We start from the raw sequence: 20,993 nt of genomic DNA on the forward strand, positions 1-20,993 counted from the left end.
AATTCTCCTGTCACATGGGGTCACTATGAGTCAAAATCCATATGAAGGCATTTGACAACAACAAGTATTATATTCAAACAACACAGGCATTAAGGAAAAATTTATTGTAGGTAGTAGTCCCATAAGGTCAAATACTTCAGCCCAGGTTAACTACAAATGTAAATCTGAAGAATCTACACAAAATTGGTGTCCTGATTTATACATTCCATAGCAAACACACTTGATATATTGGATTGCTACCCAAGATGAGTTCATACCTACAGAAAGTATCAGGTAGAAACAATTTTTTAGAAATTTCAAAAAATCTCTTCAGGGGCTCAAAAAACTTTATATACATGATCTCATTCAGCTCCCACCCTTCTAGTTAAGCAGGTGGAAGGCAGGTATTATCATCACTAAATGGTAGTTCTCAGGTACCTTCTTACCCGTGCACTAAGAATTAGTCATGATCCCAATTCAAAGCAAAACAATAAATAAATAAGCATTCTGAAGAACTGAGACAGTTCCTAAAGCTACAAGAAAGTTTACTGCATAATTAATTAATTAAAAGTAGGTTGGCAGGCCAAACAGAAAATGGGACTTAAAGCTATACCTTCCTATATCTGACTAAACCAATAGCCACATATGTATATGTTTGAATGTGTTATCTACAGATATAAAACTCAAAAAATTACTGCCATCTAGTTGATTCTGACTCATAGCAACCCCCATTAGGTTTATAAGGCTGGACATATTTACGGAAGTAGATTGCCTCATCTTTCTTCCATGAAGCAGCTGGTGGGTTTGAACCACCAACCTTTTCGTTAGCAGTCAAATGCCTAACCACTACACCAGCAGAGCTCCTATCTATAGGTGTATAGATAAATAAATATATAAAACAAATTGTATCATTACACACATATATGTAATACCATAAATCTATATTCAGATTATATTTTGGAACATTTGGAATTTTGTGGGCAGAATGATCATTTATTGAACAAAGCTTGACTCCTGTGGAAATACACTATAAAAATTTTATCCTAGCTTGGCCTGTGTGGGCTTTGATTCAAATGGCATGGTTTTAGGGAAATTTCAATGACAAGGAGATGGAGTTTGAATGATTTTATGACAAAAATATTAAAGATGATGATGAAATAATAATAACAGCATTGAGAACAAAAACATTAATTAAATATATATTAGTAATTAGAAGAAGTGGGTCAAAGAAAATGCATAACTCCAAATGCAATTCAACGGGTAAATTGAATTTGGTCCCAGTGAGAGCCAAGCTGTTCTCTTGAAAAGAATACTAAACCTTAGTATTCTACTATTAAAGGACACAGAGGGACAATTCCATGGAGAGTTGAACTAAAGCCCACTTGGGAGTAGTTCTTGCCCAAATAGGTAAATGATCTCTTCCTGGGCAAGGCAGGAAGGGGCCCATTCACTTCATTTGGGTGAGCACACATGTCCCAAGAGGCCATTTTATTTACTGCTTCTTCCTACTGGAGCAGGCTCATTTCTTTTTATATCTCAAATCTACGTGTAGTCTGTATTCACATTGCATGTGTTATTATAAAACACCTTTCAGCATGTCACCACTGAAATGGAGTGCTCTAAACAAACGTTCTCTTAGGGCAGTAACTCCTTAATATAAACTGCATTTAATAAAACTGGTAGTGATTCTAAAAAAGAAAAGGGTAAGGCATATTCAGAGGAAATGTCTGGAAGACATTTGCAATTAATATTTCACAAGACATTTAGATTCCACAGATTCCTCCTTGCTGTTAAAATTTAAGAGGTTTTTCAAAACTGTATTCCTCTCTGTTATTACGTCCTTAATTAAATTAATTTATACAGTGAATGCTCTAATGATACTGCCATAGATTTTCAATTAAAGAGTCTTACTGCTAAAGACAATATGCATTAAGACCTTGAAAAAAAGAATGACACTAGTCACAGTTCTGTCACTTGTATAAGGCTATTTAGCCCTGACATTTGATTACTGAAAAGATCTTAGTAGTTTTTTGTGCCTCGATTGAGGTCTTTATTTTTTAATTATGCTAAATTAAAATTAGGTCAATGAAAACAAAATAATCTTAAAAGTTGCCTTTACAACAGTTTCTCTCTGGAAAATGTAATGGTAGACGAATACTACTACCAGTTAGGCTGTGCCTACCCGAAACCCTAAACAAAGTGTAATTTTCTACATGGTCAAAGCAAAGAAAATCAAAATTTACCCAAGAACACAAATGACATAGCTGTGGAGAAAGACACTCTAACAATATTGCACCAAAACCTAATAGCTAATCAAGTAGCCCTGTCTGCATGAATATAGTCACAATATTGTATTCAGGCTATGAAAACACTACTCACTAGGGATCTTGAGAGATGGAGGAGGATCAGTTTTCTCTTGGAAGCAGAAAACCCATTCATAGTCCATCCTTCTAGCTAGACTGTAAACTCCTTAAGAGCAGAGGCCCCATATGGCTTTGATCCCTGCTATTTCCTGTCAGTATCTAAGGTTAGATTCCTAACTAACCTTATAGCACACAATATACACTCAATAAATATTTGTAATGAAATGTCAATAATAATTAGTAAGGCACTATAGCTAAGATTTTATTTGATGCTTAATAGTTTAAAAAAAAATTTCCAGGAAAGTGAGAACATGATTAAACCAAATAAATGACCCCCAGCCTCTCATTCCTTTTTCTCTGTATTGAACTGTCATATTTCCTCTTGCTATTTCTAATTTTGTATTTCTTGGGTTTATGTTGAGCATTTCAGAGGATATAAGGCCCAGTGTTTTTCTCACTTACATAGTTAAGAGACTGGCTTGAGGAATGTATGGTTAGTTACCTTGTACTGCTCAGAAAGGCCATGATGCTTTGCCTCAATCAATCCCCACCCCCTGCCCACCATATACAGGGTCTCTACAATCCATAATAAAGGACCTCTGGTGGTATAGTGGTTAAAGGCATTTGGCTGCTCACCAAAATGTCAATGGTTCAAACCCACCAGCTGCTCTGTGGAAGAAAGATAAGACAGTCTGGTTCCATAAAGATTTGGAAATCCAGATTTGGAAATCCAGCCTTGGAAATCCAATGGGGGTCTCCATGAGTCGAAGTCAACTTGATGGCAGTGAGTTTGGTTTATGATCCATAATAAGGAGCTATGATGGTGCTGTGTTTAAGGCACTGAGCTGCTAACCAGAAGGTTGGCAGTTCAAACCTACCAGCCTCTCTGCAGAAGAAAGATGAGGCCATCTGCTTCTGTAAAGATTCACAGCCTTGGAAGCCCTATAGGGGCTGCTATGAGTCGGAATCAACTTAAGGGCAGTGTTTATAATTTTTTTTTGTATAATCCATACACATTTGACTGCCATGATAGACAGTTCTACCAGTTTTTCTTTATTCCCTCCCATACTAAGTTCTTTGTTTGTCTCAAGAAAGGAAGATGGTACATAAAAAAGGAAAGCAAATACCTAAAAATTAAGCAAGTTTGGTTACATGATAAAGTTCCTTATGATACAAAACATCAACTTCAAAAGAAAAATAAATAGGGAAAAAACAGTCCTATTTGATCTTGGTTTACATGGAAAGTTTTGGACACTTTAGAAAGAAGGCAGCAAGTGTCTTTTTAATGAATTTTATCCACAGGAATATGATTACAACCAGGAAAGCTTTAAAGCGTCAGCTGGTGATACATTTTTCTTTATCCCTTTTTATTTTTGTTCAGAAAGAAATTGAAAATATATGGCAAAGTGCATCATTAATTTCTTATTAATTTCATAATATGAAGACAACCAGTTAAAATAGTAGTGCTACAACTTTAAATTACCGAACTCACTTGGTATTTAATGAGAGATTTAGCACAGCAGGGTTTCTGTTAAATTAAGTTGTGCCTTCACATCACAGTGGGAAAACAGGTGTATATTGGTTTAGAATTATGGAAATGTTGACTAATTCCAAGGCTTGTAATCAAACAGCAAGGCACCCTGTAATATTTTTTTCCCAAGAATATGCATTAATCTTTTATGTCTAAGCCCCATTTCTTCCTGACCACCAAAAGCTCACAGCTGAAAGGAAACCACTTTCATGTTTTTCCTGGAGCTGTTAAGGGTGATGTTTATCAGACAAAGCTATACCTATATACAGGATGTGGATGGACCTCTCTGTTCATACTTAGCTAATTTGAAATGGCAAAATGTAGCAACAGGGTGCACTGGAATGGCTATGAGCCTGCAAATCAGATCTGATTTTTCAGTATTTTTACTTAACTTGTCACAGGTAATTGGGCATGTGAAGCAGAACTGGAAAAAATGAAAAACAAAAGCCATCTTTTGCAATCCAAAAATTATTATCAAAGTAGGTCTCCAAAATCAACACACCTGAATTCTACATACAGAATTTTTTAGGTAAGAGAGGAGAGAGAGATGGGTAACTTTTTTTTTTTTTTAATACTAAAGATTGTACTTAATAAGAAAGGGGTTAGAGTAGGATATCCCACGCAGAAGCAAACTCATCAGTCATTTCTATGTATTTCAACATGCCCATTCATTATATTACATTATATTAACTACTGGGTTTCTTAAGAGAAACAACATATATGAAGATGCCATTTTGGGAACTGTACTGCTGGTAGAATGGATGAGTTCAAATTTACCAAGCTTTGCGTTAATTTAAAATATGACATGATTTGGCCATATACCATATCCCAAATGCTACATAACAATTCATTATATCAAGTAACTTTGAAAAACTCACCTAGAAGAGAATCTGTGTGCTAATTAATTACAATATTCTTTTTTATTGAGAATTCCCATAAAATTTTATTTTGTTGTTGAGAAAATACATAGCAAAACATATACCAATTTAACAGTTTTTCTACATGTACAGTCACATTGATTACATTCTTTGAGTTGTGCAACCATTCTCTCTCCCCTTTTCTGAGTTTCTCCTCTCCTAATAACATACCTTCACTACCCTCTAAGGTTCCTATCTAACCTTTCAAGTTGCTATTGTCAATTTGATCCCATATAGCTAATTCTGAAAAGAGCACAATGCTCAAAGATTTTTCACTAGTTAAGCTAAACCACTGTTCATTTAAAGAGGACATTAGGGGATATCTTTTGGCTTAAGGTTTAAAAAGTATCTCAGAGCAACAGTTTGCGGGGCCTAGCTAGACTTCATGGCTCAAGAAAGTCTGAATCCATTAGAATTTGAAATTCTGTTCTGCATTTTCTCCCTTTACATCAGGAATATTCTATAGAATCCTTTAAGAGAAAAGCTGTAAGATGATATTTGGGTTTGACTGGGAGCCTGGGAAATACAATATTTTACTCTATCATTGGCTGAGCCAATAAACATTTGCCTTGATTGCTTAATTTTGATAATGTGACCTAACACTGTAATTTCCTAGAATTTAAATGGGAAAAATTCCATTTATAAGGCAAATAAAGGTGAAACAATACTACTTTTTTATTTTATTTTTTTAAGGTCACTGAGTAAAGCACATGGACTTAATGAAAACTATCTTACTTAAAAAGCACCTTAGAAATTTCAGGGGAAGTAATTAAATTGGGAGGCAGAATTCTGGTACCACACACTTGCTTCTTTGAACCTTCTTTTCTCTGATTTACTCACATGAAAAGGGGAAAACCAAAGCAGTGTGACTCAAGATCAAGGCTCATACTTTATTAGTTTTGGGTGATTAAGGAGCTAATGTTTTGCAAATCTTTCGTTGAGCATCTTGCCATTACAATTACTATAAAATATTCAATGATTCTAAGGTAAATTATATAAATGTTGTCTTTTCTTGGGGTAATGAGTTATAAAAAGCATGTGTGTATATATTAGTAGGTAGGTATACACACACACAGGTATGTGTATGTATACAGAGATAGATAAATGACACAGATTAGATTTATATTCTGAAAACATTAAGGGTGATATGTTATCTTTCTTTTGTTCCTATTACACCAGGTTTCAATAAAATCATTATTGTTGTGCTGCTTACCACAGTTTTTCATCATAATTAATGCATACCATTTTAATACTGAATGTTAACTCAGCACTAACATTTGGGCCAATGAAGAAAATATCCAAATAGCATAGAGAAATTCATACCAGCATATGATATATAAAATTGCCACAAACTCTTGAGAAGTAATGTATTCTGATAGAGTAGCTACAAAGAACATCAGTTCATTTCTAGCGAATCGTACTAATCATCAAATATTGCTGGAAAGGAAATGGAAAAAAAATCGTAAGCTTTGTATTTTCTGTTCTATATCAACATGAAGCCACAAATTGGGCATTAAAAGATTGACTTTGTTAACCAGCATTGACTGTTTAGAAACCATTAGGAGTCTTAATAGTATGGCTGTACAGGGTACATTTTGTTCTTTCAAAAGAAAATCTAAAGACTAAATTTGAAAAGGGGCTCCTGGTGAGTAAAAGCTTTTCCTTTTCCATTTACTTCTCTTGTATGTGTGTATTTTTTTTTTCCCCTCTTCCTTTTAAAGCCTTAGCCCACCCAATACTCTTTGGCAGCCACAGCTACCCAGTGGGGTCATTCTGATTCTCTAACCAAGGGATATGCTATTTGAGAGTTTTTTCCATCAGTGTTAATGCCAATGCTCCTTTATGGTCTGGCCAGCTAGTTCAGCTGATGTAGGGGAACAGAGGGGTCAGCACACACGCCTCAAAAGACCAAAGTCATTTTTGGCACTAAGAGCCCATAACTAGAACCTTCAGTTGAAAGGGACCATTTTCAAGCAATAAAGTGATTTTGGTACAAAAGTAAACCGACTCACCCCAGGTAAAGTTTTAATATTGTGCAGTGCATTCTGGGCCTCAAGTGCAGCTTTTCTTGTATAAAATGTTACGAAACAACAACCTACAGAGAGAAATGAAAAGGTTTTAGAAATTTCTGTGAATGCTTTGCTTAGATATAATGGAGACTGTGGTGAACAAATGATCTACTTAAAAGGATGCACAATTTAAAAATAATAAAGTGTATGAGAACAGTAATAACAACATCTCAAGCATTTACACTGTGCCTTTCATCCTAAATCATATGAATTAGCTCTACCCAAGCTGGAGATCGATTCATAACACTATACGCCAACTGTCTGGAATGCAGCTATTCAGAAATGAGGGTGGGAGGTTGTGGGGGTGGGGTGGGTGAGTTGCTAATGGGGCTTGTAGTATAGCAATTGCATAAGAGAAGTATTTAATCATAGTAACTATAATAGCATAAACTTAAATTAACTATAATTTTCTTAGAGGATCTCTCTAGAACATCACACTTTCAAAATACATTCTAAACTCAAACGTTTAGATAACTAAATTATAAGCTTCTTAAAGGCTGGTATAGTGCTTTACTCTTTTTTATCTTCACCATAGTACACAATACAAAGTTCTCTACATACAACACTCAGTATTTGTCAAAAGGAAAGACTGACTGTATTTTGACTTGGTTAGAAATTATGTTACAATACAGGTGGGCACATGCCCAAACATATGTTAGCAGACTCTAGTCCATGTATCAAATCTTGCTGTGGCACACCAACTGGCAATCTCTTGGCTTCTCCATTTCTCAGAGCTGATCTGTGCCCAGGCTGAATGCCTCTCCAGGAATGGCCAGCAGTGGATACTTCCCTCCCAAATACAACCCTCCACCCAAGAAAAAGATGTTAGAAAATCCTTCTGCATTCTCAAGGTCTGCTGACCTCTTCTTAAACTTACAGATAAAGATGGCTGGTGAACACGTCTTTTACAATTTGTTAATTAGTATACAATGTCTTAGTGCAATAGAGACTGAAAAAGAGGGGAAGGACAGAAAACTTTAGAAATTTAATGAAAAGGATGCTGCTTCTGACTTGGACTGTCTTTGGTAAACTGAATTGAGGAAAAAAAATGTGGAGTGATACACTCACTAAGACTGTACGTATTTTACTAAAGGATTCTAATGCATGAAGCTAGACAGAGATTGGAAGAATTTTTTAAAGTATTCATACCCCAATCACAGTAAGCAGCATGAGAGAAATGCCCAACACTTATTCTCCAGTATCAGTTTCTATTTGGGGGAACGACGTAAACAAGACCAAGAGCAGAAAGAAAAAAAAAAAAAAAAGACACTTGGAGAGTTGGAAGCCTACGCCAGAAGCCATCAAAAGTTTAGATTCATAAATGAACATTGTCATTTTTCAGAACAAAAAATCCTTCAAAAGGAGTGGAGGAAAATATACCTAAATACATCTTAGATGCTTTCTCTCCATTTGGAAAAGAAACTAGACCCTTGCTATCTCACATTTTATTTAGCTGAAGAGTCTACGGAGAGTAAATATGCAAAATTTCCACCTTTTGCACAAAATACAGTATGACCGCAACTTCCTAGCATTTAAAAAACTCCGTTCATCTAAGGATTAGAAATCTTTAAAATATATTATTTGCATGATGGAAGGAACTGAAAATTATGAAGTTTCTTTAAAGAATCACCAATGGTGCATCTGGCCATCTTTACATGGCCTTTCTACTTCAGCTATTTTTATTTCTTTAATTTGGCTATGTGTGCTGCCTGATGGTCAATTTCTTTTTATTTAACTAACCAGCTTGTGCAGTGATTCACTGGCATAATTTAAGCCCCAGAAAAGGTATAGAAGTTGCTTCAATCCAAGGAATAATTTAAAATAGGGGAAATGAAAATCACAGCTTCCAGTAACCTACTATAATAACATAAGAAGAAGGAAATGATCAACTATGCTCTTCCAGGCTTGGCATGGGGGGGGGGGGAGCAGGATAAGGCAATCTTTGCCTTCTCAAAGTTTCTAACAAACAGACCCTCAATAAGCTCTTTTTCTCTCCTGGGTTTATGGGACTAGCTTTCAGATAAGGAAACAATGGAGGTTCTGAATTTCAACCTCACTTAATAAAGCTTCAAAAAAGAGGCAGAATCTATACTTTTAAGGAAGCAGCTTTTGGGGGTGAGTACTTAAAAGTAGAAGATTTAAAGACGGAGTAGAAGTTATAAGCCTGTCTGCTTGGCTGGACAGAAGGAAATTAAGGAAGGATGGGTTTGGGATATTTAAAAAAAAAAAAAAAAAAAACACCCCAGTCTAGGCCACACTCAGAACCAAGACTGAAGTTTACATCGGCCCAAAAGAATAGTGTAGTGGTTGTGGGAACTGCAAATGAAGAACTGAACACAGTAAGATAAAAGCAGCAAGGAATCAAGATAATGTAAACCAAGAGACTCTTAAAAGCTTTAACCAATACACAGTGGTCTCAAAGATAAAGCAAGTGCTTAAGGCATTTGACTGCTAACCAGAAGGCTGGCAGTTCAAACTCACTAGCCACTCCTTGGAAGCAAGACTCAGCAATTTACTTCCATAGAGATACTGCCCTCAGAAACCCAAGGAGGAGTCGCTATGAGTTAAATCGACTCCAGCGAATTTGGTTTTTGGTTTGGTTTCCTGCCTTTAAATACCCACTTAAAATCTCTACTGTTTACCATTGCCTAAGGTTTTACTGCTAAGATGCAGTTTTGAACACTTTTGTTCAACAAAGGATTTTACAAAGTATAGAGACAACTTACCCACTGGGAGAAAAATTGTGGGAACCATTTATCAGAGAAAGGTTTAACACCCAGAATATAAAAAGAACTCCTACAACTTAAGAAAAAGACAAACCACTCAATTGAAAAGTGTAAAGGGCAAAGGATTTGAATAGACATTTCTCCAAAGAAGAAATATAAGTGGCACATGGAAAGCTGTTCAACATCCTTAGTCATTAGGGAGAAGCAAATCAAAACTTCAATGAGATACCACTTCATCCCTATCAGGATGGCTAAGATATATATATATATTTATAATAAATAAATAAGCAAACAAACAAATGTTGGTGAGGTTGAAGATGAATTAGAAATCTTATCCATTGCTGGTGGGAATATAAAATGTTATAGCTGCTGGGCAAAACAGTCTTGTTGTTCTTCAAAAAGTTAAACATAGAAATACAGTATAACACAGAAATTCCATACCTAGGTATATATCCAAGAGACTTGAAAGCCGCGACGCAAACAGATAGAAGCAAACCAATGCTCATCGTAACACGTTTACAATAACCAAAAGGTAGAAGCAACCTAAATGTCCATCAACAGAGGAAAAGATAAATAAAATGTGGTATAGACACACAACAGAATACTACTCAGACATAAAGAGAAATGAAGTCCTGATATATGCTACAATATAGAGGAACCTTGAAAACATTATGCTGAGTGAAATGAGCCAGTCATAAAAGGACAAATACTGCATGATGTCACTCATATGGAATATCTACAATAGGCAAATGCATAGAGACAGAAGTGGTTACCAGGGACGGGGGGAGTTAACACTTAGGAAGTATTGAGTTTCTGTTTATAATGATGGAAAATTTGGCAACGGATATTGGTGATGGTTGCCCAACATGGTTAATATAACTGATGTCACTAGATTCTACATGGGAAAATGTTAAACTGGCAAATGCTGTGTTTTATACATATTTATAAAAACAATACTAACAACCAATAGAAGGTATTTATTTTTTAGAGAAAGTGAAAGTTTGAAGCTGGTGTTCCCAGTAGCGTGGGATGAGGAGTCAAGAAAGGAGAGGAATAAAGAGAGGAGGCTAATGTATAGAAGGGGAGATGTGAAGATACCCACATCTCAAACTCTTTCCAATTTCATCTAGGGTCCAATGTGCTTGTTCAACGAATATGCTACAGATCCTCTTCAAACTATACACAGCTCTTATCTCCTACTCTATAGCTATTTAAACACAGATTCTTTTAAGATTATTCCATGATGAGTTTTAGTTGAAACACATAGAAGAGTATCTCTGATAGCTTTGGTCATGTGATTTTCTCATTGCTCATCTGCACCTAATCCAACATATAGGCGCCATGCTTGGCAAGAGAACTCAGAACCTCAGCATGAATTAGAAAAATGGGTCCCATCCTCTAGGTGGGCAAAGCCCTTTGCCAGAGACCACGGTCTGGTGGGCAGAGCGCAGGTTGGATTTCAGCCCCTACTCACAGCCTCATCATCCTTTGCAATGAGTAACTTGTACAATTGTGGAGGCCATGGAGCAGACAGTATGACTGGGATCACCCCAAGAGTCGTCTTTTGGTTTCACAACTTTGGTTGCTGAGTGACTTAGAGTGTAACTCCTGTCGTATTCTCTCTGAACCTAGTTACTTTATTTTCCTCACCTCTAAATCAGTGAATGAAAACCAGATCTGCCTAACACTCCTTCTTAAAGTGTAGGTATATCCAAAGAAAACATAACCCATCAATATGCTGTCTACAAGAGACACACCACACCTTACAGAGAAAGACATAAACAGACTAAAAATCAAAGGCTGGAAAGAGATACTCTTTAAAGTCAATTTTAATAGAAATTAATATTGTCACTCTTGCCCTTTTACAGTTGCCACTTACTATACACCAACAAATTTGAAAATCTAGAAGAAATGGAGCTCTGGTAGCATAGTGCCTAAGGCACTTGACTGCTCACCAGAAGGCTGGCGGTTCAAACCCACCAGCCACTCCTCGGAAGGAAGGTTGGGCAATCCTACTTCTGTAGTGATACTGCCTCGGAAACCCAAGGAGGGGTCGCTATGAGTCGGGGTCGACTCGACGGCAAACAACAACAACAACAACAAGAAGAAATGGAAAGATTTCTAGAAACATACTACTTACCTAAACTAACACAGGCTGAGGTGGAAAATTTGAACAGACCCATAATGAAGGAAGAAACTGAACAGGTCATAAAAAAATTACCAACGAAATAAAAGCCCTGGCCCAGATAGTTTCACTGGAGAATTCTACCAAACATTCAGAGAAGAAATGACACCAATCCTACTCCAACTATTCCAAAACATAGAAAAGGATGTTTTCATTTTATGAAGCAAGCATAACCTTGATACCAAAATCAGACAAAGACATCACACTAAAAAGGAAAACTATAGACCAATATCTATCAAGAATATAGATGCAAAAATCTTCAACAAAATACTAGCCAATAGATTCCAACAACATATCAAAAAAAAAAAATTAATACATTATGACCAAGTCAGTTTCATACCAGGTATGCAAGGATGGTTCAACATTAGAATAAGATCATTGTCATCTAGCATATAAATAAAACAAAGGAAAAGAACCACATGATCATATCAATCAATGCAAAAAAAGCATTTGATAAAGTCCAACACCTTTTCCTGATAAAAACTCTCAGCAAAATAGGAATAGAAGGGAAATTCCTCAACATAATAAAGGACATATATGCAAAACTAACAGCCAACATTATTCTCAATGGAGAGAGATTGAAACCATTCCCCTTGCCAACATGAACCAGACAAGAATGCCCTCTATCACCACTTCTACTCAACACTGTATTGGAAATCCTAGCCAGGGCAATAGGACAAGAAAGGGAAATCAAAGGCATCTAAATTGGTAAGGAAGAAGGAAAACTACTCCTATTTGCTTATGATATGATCCTATACATAGAAAACCCAAAAGACTCAGCAAAGAAACTACTGGAACTAACAGAGAGATTTAGCATAGTGGCGGGTTATAAGATCAACATACAAAAATTAATTCGATTCCTCTACACCAGCAAAGAGATTGCTGAAAATGAAATCAATACAGTTTAAAATAGCTACAAAAAAATAAAATACTTGGGAATAAATCTCACTAGGGACACAAAAGACCTGTACAAGGAAAACTAAAAATCACTACTCCAAGGAACCATAAGAGATCTACATAAATGGAAGAACATATCATGCTCATGGATAGGAAGATTGAACACTGTGAAAATGTCAATACTACCCAAAGCAATCTATACTTCAATGCAATCCCAATTCAGATCCCACCAGCATTCCTTAAGGATATGGAAAAAAAACAATCATTAATTTTATATGAAAAGGAAAGAGACCACAGAGAAGCAAGGCACTATTGAAGAAGAAGAACAAAGTAGGAGGTTTCACACTCCTGGATCTCAAAACCTCCTATACAGCCACAGTAGTCAAAACAGCCTGGTATTGGTACAATGACAGACACATAGACCAGTGGAACAGAACTGAGATCACAGAAATAGATCCATTGACCTATGGTCAGCTGATTTTTGACAAAGAGCTGAAATCCATTAAATGGGGAAGAGAATGTTTAATAAATGGTGCTGGCAAAACTGGAGATCCATTTGCAGAAAAATGACACAAGATCTTTACCTCACACCATACACAAAAACTAACTCCAGATGGATCAAAGACTTAAATGTGAAACCTAAAACTACAGAGTTCCTCAAGAAAAACTAGGGGCAAATTTAGGGGCCTTAATATACGGGATAAACAAACCATCAGGCATAACCCAAAATGCACAAACAGCAGAAGATAAACTAGATGAATAAGACCTTCTAAAAATTAAATTTTTATGTGCTTCAAAAGATTCCTCCAAAACAGTAAAAAGAGAACCTACAGATTGAGAAAAAATATTCAGCAATGACATATCTGACAAGGGACTAACCTCTTAAGTTTACAGAAAACTCCAACACCTCAACAACAAAAAGACAAACAATCCAATTCAAAAATGGGCAGAAGACATGAATAGACACTTCACCAAAGAGGATATTCAGGCGGCCAAAAAAGACATGAAGAAATATTCATGATCATTAGCCATTAGAGGGATGCAAATCAAAACAACAATGAAATACCATCTTGCCCCAGTACTAATGGCAAAGTTCAACAAGACAGAAAATGGTGGATGCTGGCCAGGACATAGAGAGATTGTGACTCTCATCCACTGCTGGTGTGACTGTAAAATGATACAACCACTGTGAAAAGCAGTACAATTCCTTGAAAAGCTGGAATTAGGAATACAATTTGACTCAGCAATGCCATTACTAGGTACATATCCTAAAGAAGTGAGAGCCAAGACAAGAACAGATATATGCACACCCATGTTCACTGCAGCACTATTTACAGTAGCATAAAGATGGAAACAACCTAGGTGTCCATCAACAGAAGAATGGATAACCAAATTATGGTACATACACACAATGGAATACTATGCAACACTAAAGAATAATGTAGAACTTGGAAAACACTGCATAACGTGGGTGAACTTGGAGGACATTATGCTGAGTGAAATAAATCAACCACAGAAGGACAAATATTGTATTAGTCCATTATTATGAAAAGTCAAGGAAAGGTTTATATATGGAATGAAACTTTCTTTGTTGGTTACCAGGCATGGGAGGGGAGGGGAGGAAACACTGCAAAAATAAAAAAAGATTAAATTAAAATAAAGAAATAAAAGCATGTGGGTATATCCAAAGTGTTTCATACAAAACAAATTTAAAAAGTTGCAATTGTTCTTTACATTTTGGGACAAAAATGTCTTACATTTCATTTTAAATGCATAATGATTCACTTTAAAAGTGTTTTTATCTTGAATGCTTTTCAGGATAAATACAGAAATATACATGTAAATAGCCACTTTAGTGCAACAATTCAAATTCTCCCTGCCAATGACACTTCAGTCTGTATATTTCCAGAATAAATAAAAACATGTTTAAAAGATTGTTATTTCTGGGAGTACTTTACCAGCTGACATCCATTGTCTTTATCTGTCACTTAATATGCTCACTTAAAATTTTAGATTCACTGACCTGAAGAGATTATTTCTTCAAAGGAAGGGAGAAATATCATCATTTGCCCTGATAAAGTAATTATCATGGTAAAAGGTCAGAGAGGTACTCTAGGAAACCCATGAAGCCTCAACAAAGACTAAATTTCCTTTCTTGCCTGCCCTAACTGAATGTACAGCTGTTAAGGGAACCACCTGTCTCTTAGATTTCCCCACACCAGCTGTAACTCAGGTCTGAAATTTACTGGATTCATTTCCAGGTCAGCTGCAACACCAGATGGCTCAGCAATCTGATTCAGGGGACAGGCCTCCCTCCTTTTGGAGGTTCTGTTTCAAACATCATTGTAAGGTGGGTGGTTAAACATCTACAATATCCACAGAGGCTCTTAGATGGTCAGTGGCTGCAATCTGTATGTTGTTGTTGTTGTTATGTGCCATCGAGTCGGCCCCGACTCATAGCGACCCCTCCTTGGGTTTCCGAGGCAGTATCACTATGGAAGTAGGATTGCCCAATCTTCCTTCCGAGGAGTGGCTGGTGGGTTTGAACCGCCAGCCGTCTGGTTAGCAATCTGTATAGGAGGAGACAAACCTTCAAGGCTTCAGTATTCATTCCTGGAATTTCCCTTTCTGTGCTGTCTCTGGGTGGAGAGCAGAGACAGCATATCTCTGTTCCATGTCAAAGACAAGTCACTGGCCTGCAGACTCTCAGGATTAGCAGAGGCTAATGCACTTTGATGAGTCAGGTGCTTCAGAAAGTCTCAACCCTCCTGTATCTGCTTAATGCTGGTTATTTTTCTACTTCACATTTTCCTATTTGCCCATTTGACACTGTCTAATAAGCACTTACGGGAGCTCTGGTAGCGTAGTGCCTAAGGCACTTGACTGCTAACCAGAAGGCTGGCGGTTCAAACCCACTAGCCACTCCTCGGAAGGAAATGGGGCAATCTACTTCCATAGTGATACTGCCTCGAAAACCCAAGGAGGGGTCGCTATGAGTCAGGTCTGACTCGACAGCACACAACAATAAGCACTTACACTTCACAATTCTTGCCACCTTTCTCCACTCATTCAGTTTTTGCCAGTGGCAGCTGCCAAGTTAGAAAAATAAACATCATGTTCCACACCTTGGTTACTTTATAGCTTCTTACTTTTCAAGCTTTTCAACAATTCATCTTATCAATGAAAGCTTTGCACTTTGGAGAGAAAAAAAAAAAAACATCCTTCACATATCTATTTATCAACCCCATCCTATTATTTCTCACCTGTCCTGTAAATTCACAGGTGAAAGAGGACAACTAGAAGATTTGAGAGGTGATTCTAGATCAGACATTTTAGTCTTAATCTACAATTTCCACTATTTTATGACTTCTTTTGTTGATCACCAAAGGATTCTGATATGATTCTGTACATACCTTAGAGGGATAATACATTAAATCTACTGGTCATTAACACTTCACTGTGAATTAATTTTGCTGCTTAACTTTGAGTATCTATCAGAGACCACAGGAAGAGAACATAAGATACATCAATTTTGATAGTATAGATGGTCTAGAAGATAAAGGTCCTGTGGTCCAGAGTGTGGCCTGTAAAGAAAGGCCTGTGTGAGGCTCCACAGTGGGCATCTCTAGCAGTCAGAGGCAGCAAGACAATACTGGGCATTCAGGGATGGGGAGAGGCATAGAGAAGCTCACCTGTTTCCTATTTCCCCTGTCTTCTGTCTACTTCCTAGGAGTCCCCACAGGCAACTGGAGTATTTCCCCTTCCATATGCCCAGGAGTTGGCAAGTTTAGCAATATAGCTGCATATATGCTCAATTTGTAAAGTAATCTCTATTAAGTATAATAATTGTGAGATAAGATTATGTCATCATATATCAGAAGCTGACAGTGCCAAATCCCAGAGCGAGTAAGGACTGCATACTCTAAACAGGGTAGCTGTTGTCTGACTGTATCATTTCACAAATAGTTTCTACTTTGATAAAGAGTTCCCTCAGGTATCCTGCCAGCCTAATTGTAGAATAATTTGAGACAGTGTTATTAGTGTTTTTCTATTTCTAAAGATAAAGTTCCAAACAAGACAGGTAAAGGTTATCTTCACACATGCACACACACACACTTGCACGTGCATGCACACACATACACACCAGTAGTGTATTTAAAATCATAAAGAAAACACTCAACTTTACTGAAAGACTTTAATTTTAAATGATCAAGTAGATTTATCCTCAAAGAAACCATCTGGATTATCACAAATCTTTTCAAACCACAGATGTCTCTCTTGAAAATCTATACTTGAAAACTCTTGGTAATATTCAGAGGGAAAAAAGTACTGCTTATGTAGAGATAACTGGTTTATAACATGACTTGTCCTGAATCAAATAGCAATTTATTTACCTTCTTCAGCAAGGAATGGAGTGCAGATACAGTGATGGAAAATGATACCACAGACAAGATTCTAAAATTAGTTCTGCCCATAGGAAATCTGATACCATACTCATTAAAGAAACTTCCTCCAAGGTTTCCAAACTTTACCAAATTGGGGAGTGAGGGTACTAAGATTTGATTCACTAGAGATATAATTTTTAAAAGGCCATTTTCTTTGCCTCTTACTCTGAAATATGGACAAGGCAGTTTTTATTACATCTATGTGTTTGTTTTAAATAATTAAGGTACAAAGTCACTGAGATCAGTGAATTGAACAGTTTTAACTTATGAAATAACCACTCATCAGCTGAAATCATTTACCAACAACTTCTACTCCCAACGGCAGGGAGTCAACGCTATATGTAGATGGCTGATAGAGTGAAACCTTCCTCATGACTCTTGTAGCCACCAGCCTAGCTTTAGGATGAATTCACTTGTGTAAGGTGTTCTCTTAAATAGGAGGAAAGCCCTTTTTGGAATTCTCTAGTTCTAATTGCTAGTTCTGATGCTGTTCTTTAATGATAGTTTAAGATGGAAAACTGTTGTGAAGCATTTTCTGAAACATGAATGAAGAGATATACAACTTGGGGACTGAGAAAAAACAGTGTAAAAATGATTTCCCATAACTCTGTGGTTGAATTAGTGTACTAAAAAGCACAGACATACCTTGGAGAAACTGTGGTTTGGTTCCAGACCACTGCAATAAAGCGAATACTGCAATAAAGCAAGTCAAACCATTTTTTTTTGGTTTCCCAGTGTATACAAAAGTTATGTCTAAAATACAGTATAGTCTATTAAGTGTGCAATAGCATTATGAAAATATTTGGAATACTGTGAGAATTACCAAAATGTGACACAAAAAACAAAGTGAGTACATGCTGTCAGAAAAAAGGGCACTGATAGACTTGGTCCTAGCAGGGTTGCTACAAACCTTCAATTTGTTTAAAAAAAAAAAAAAAATGCAGCATGTGTGAAGCTAAATAAAGCTAAGCACAACATGCCTGTATTTCAAGTGTGGAGCTTAGAGCGTTACGCACATGAACATTCATCTCCCCTAAATGACCTTAGGGTGTGTGTGTGGGGAGGTGTTCATGTCTTCATGGCCATTCAACATCTTAAACTTATGAAATCGACTTAACATTCTGAATCTAAACAAACACTTCAAAACAGGCATGAAATGATCATCTGATGATTGAACGCTGCATTATTATTATTTTGTTTAACAGTGTAATAATCCTAGCAGACAAATACAATTCAAGTTATATTCGAATTCAGGACATTAACAAAATCATCATGTTGTGAATCGAAAATTCCTTTAAAGGCTGCCTTTGAATTCTAAGGGGCTGATAGATCAAGGGACTAAGGCCCTGGGAGGCTAAATTAGTGAAGCCGCTATGTTTTTTTTCTTTCTGTGAATGAAGCACTCTTTTGTATGCACATTTGCAAGCAAAGCAGGTGTCTGCTTTACCCAAGTCGAATTGCAATCGGGATCTTGGCTTCTTGTCAAGTTGAAGCACACAAGCCAGTTTAAGTCAAAAGAGGACATCCTCCTCATACTAGATTCCTCTTGTAATCTATCTTCTCCCTCAATTTTAGCTGCTATATAGAGAATTTAATACTGTTTTTCAGAATTCAACGGTTGTTGATCTAAGTGGTACATTTTGTGTTCAAGTGAATCTCCTGCACACTGGATTAGACTTAAACATCATTTGCTTCACCCCTGCCAAGACTCCTTACTTTCAGTTTCCACAAAGCAGTTAAAGGTTCAAAAACCCTATCAAAATCCCCTGACTTAAAATTTTACAGAAAACTTAGTAGTACTGACTTAAAAGGGGTGGGTGGGGGGAAAGAAGGACTAGTTTCCAGTGGTTTAGAAGGTGACTATACCCTCAGTTTCTTGAGGTAAAAGACAATGACAAAATGCCATTCTTAGAAAGTACACAGATGCTTCATGTGGCAATTTGGTACCCTGAAGAGTCAGGGATATATCCCTTTCCTCAGCCAAAAGTCCACCTACCAAGAAGAAGAATTGGTGGTGCCAGTTAAAAACGACATCAAACGCACTATTATTAACTCATGCTCTTCATGATGGTGTGCCCTAGAAGTTCCCTCTACTTTGTTCTCAAAATGTTACTTGCTTTGAGATGTGCACTATGTGACTTAACAAGTAAAGCTCCTGATTTCATGAGCTGCATTTAAAATTCAGTACCCTGTGGTTAAACACATCATTTATGTGTCTCTGCTTATAATATGATCATTGTGGTCCCTCTGTACTGGGATGCTGAACCAAGATGGCTGCAACACCATAAACTGAGAGATATGAAAGAGAGGGATTAAAGCAGTGGTCATCAAAGCAGATATTAGTTGGCAATAGGAAAAACCTATAAGAACTTTTTGCTGGTTTTGCTCCTTCCACCTTTTTGCTTTAAACTCAAAACTGAGACAAACTCAGCGGACATTAAGTGAGCACTGGTTTATTATCGGCTTCTATGCCCTTTCTGTAGATTATAGAATTTTACAACAGCTATCTCCACTAGCTAACCCTCCCTTTTATAGATGAATGGCCTCCACAGCAGCTTAGTGGCTGCTCACAGTCACTCTTGTTGTTGTCCTGTGCTCCTTTAGTCAGTCATAAAAGGAGCTAATGGCAAAAGCAATAATGTCTTAATAATCACTGGTGGAATGATCACCTGTCAAAGTCAATCCCTCCATAAGGAGATATCCCATGAACCATGCCAAGTAAGGTTCTGCCTTACTCTGAAACATTCCCAGAGCTGCTTCAAACTCTTTTCATGGGAAGTAAAATGCCTTTTTATACCTTAAACCTCCATCTTAAACTTCTAAGTCTCCTAAAACAAACTCTTTTTCCCCCCTATCTATAAGAGGGACTCCCTTAGCTAGACTAGCAGCTACCCAAATACAAATGCTGTATCCTGTAGAAAACAACTTTTAATGAAATTGCATCCAATTAGCTTAGTTTTATAATTTGATATAATTGGCACCCTAATGTAAAAAGTATTACCATCTGGCCACTACCTAGGAAGCAAAGAAACAATGTTGCCATTCTGCTTTCAGTACTTGAATTATGCGGATGTCACCCTTTGGATGACAAAGTGTAATCCCAAAGGAATCCCCTCGGAAACTTTCATTGACAACACAAGATCTTCACTTCTTACTTCCACAGCTGCTTGGGGCAGTGATCGTGTCCCTTCAACAAATCTGACTCACTTACCTAGTAGGTGTAAACCTATCTATATCTATACAGCAAAGCTGAACCAATCTTTTGCCCACAGAGAACAATGATCCCACCATGTTCAGTGGTAACCTTGCACTTTCCTGCAAACTATACACCTCACATGCTATGATCCCATTTTTATTAATTGGCCACAAGATCTAGGCTACTGCCAGCATCCTGCTGCCCTGGGGACTGTCCTTGTAGACTCACCATTGTAAACTCCCTTAAGACAGGTGCCCTCTCTAAATCTGCTACCAGAAAAATTGTGGTTATTATTATTATACACACTCACTGCCATCACGTCAATTCGACTCACAGCGACCCCTCCTTGGGTTTCTGAGGCGGTATCACCATGGAAGTAGATTGCCCAACCTTCCTTCTGAGGAGTGGCTGGTGAGTCTGAACTGCAGCCTTCTGGTTAGCAGTCAAATGCCTTAGGCACTATGCCACCAGAACTCCCAATTATTATCATTACCTAGATTAAATCTACTGCAACTCCAAGTCTTTCAGGAATGCAACTGAGTACTAATGTGCATAGCTACATGTGTACGGCCCAGTTTATAGACTGAGACTGAGACAGACTAGGAAGAAGGAAGAGGCCGTCCACTTCTGAAAGAATTGGCCAGGGAAAACCTTATGAATAGCAAAGAAACACTGTTTGGTACAT

General features: G+C 37.1%; 1 protein-coding gene across 1 annotated transcript in view; it reads right to left on the minus strand.

Moving 5' to 3' along the window:
* The window catches only part of CELF2 (CUGBP Elav-like family member 2), a 446,151-nt gene that overhangs the window by 146,529 nt on the left and 278,629 nt on the right, over window positions 1-20,993 (minus strand). The window contains exon 3 of the mRNA XM_042780234.1: window positions 6,803-6,885. Within this exon, the coding sequence (XP_042636168.1) occupies window positions 6,803-6,885 (83 nt within the window). The remainder of the gene's footprint in view (window positions 1-6,802; window positions 6,886-20,993) is intronic.

Source organism: Orycteropus afer, unplaced genomic scaffold, assembly GCF_000298275.1.
Source record: "Orycteropus afer afer isolate SDZICR_OR568_19922 unplaced genomic scaffold, OryAfe1.0 scaffold00028, whole genome shotgun sequence".
Classification (NCBI taxonomy): Eukaryota; Metazoa; Chordata; class Mammalia; order Tubulidentata; family Orycteropodidae; genus Orycteropus; species Orycteropus afer.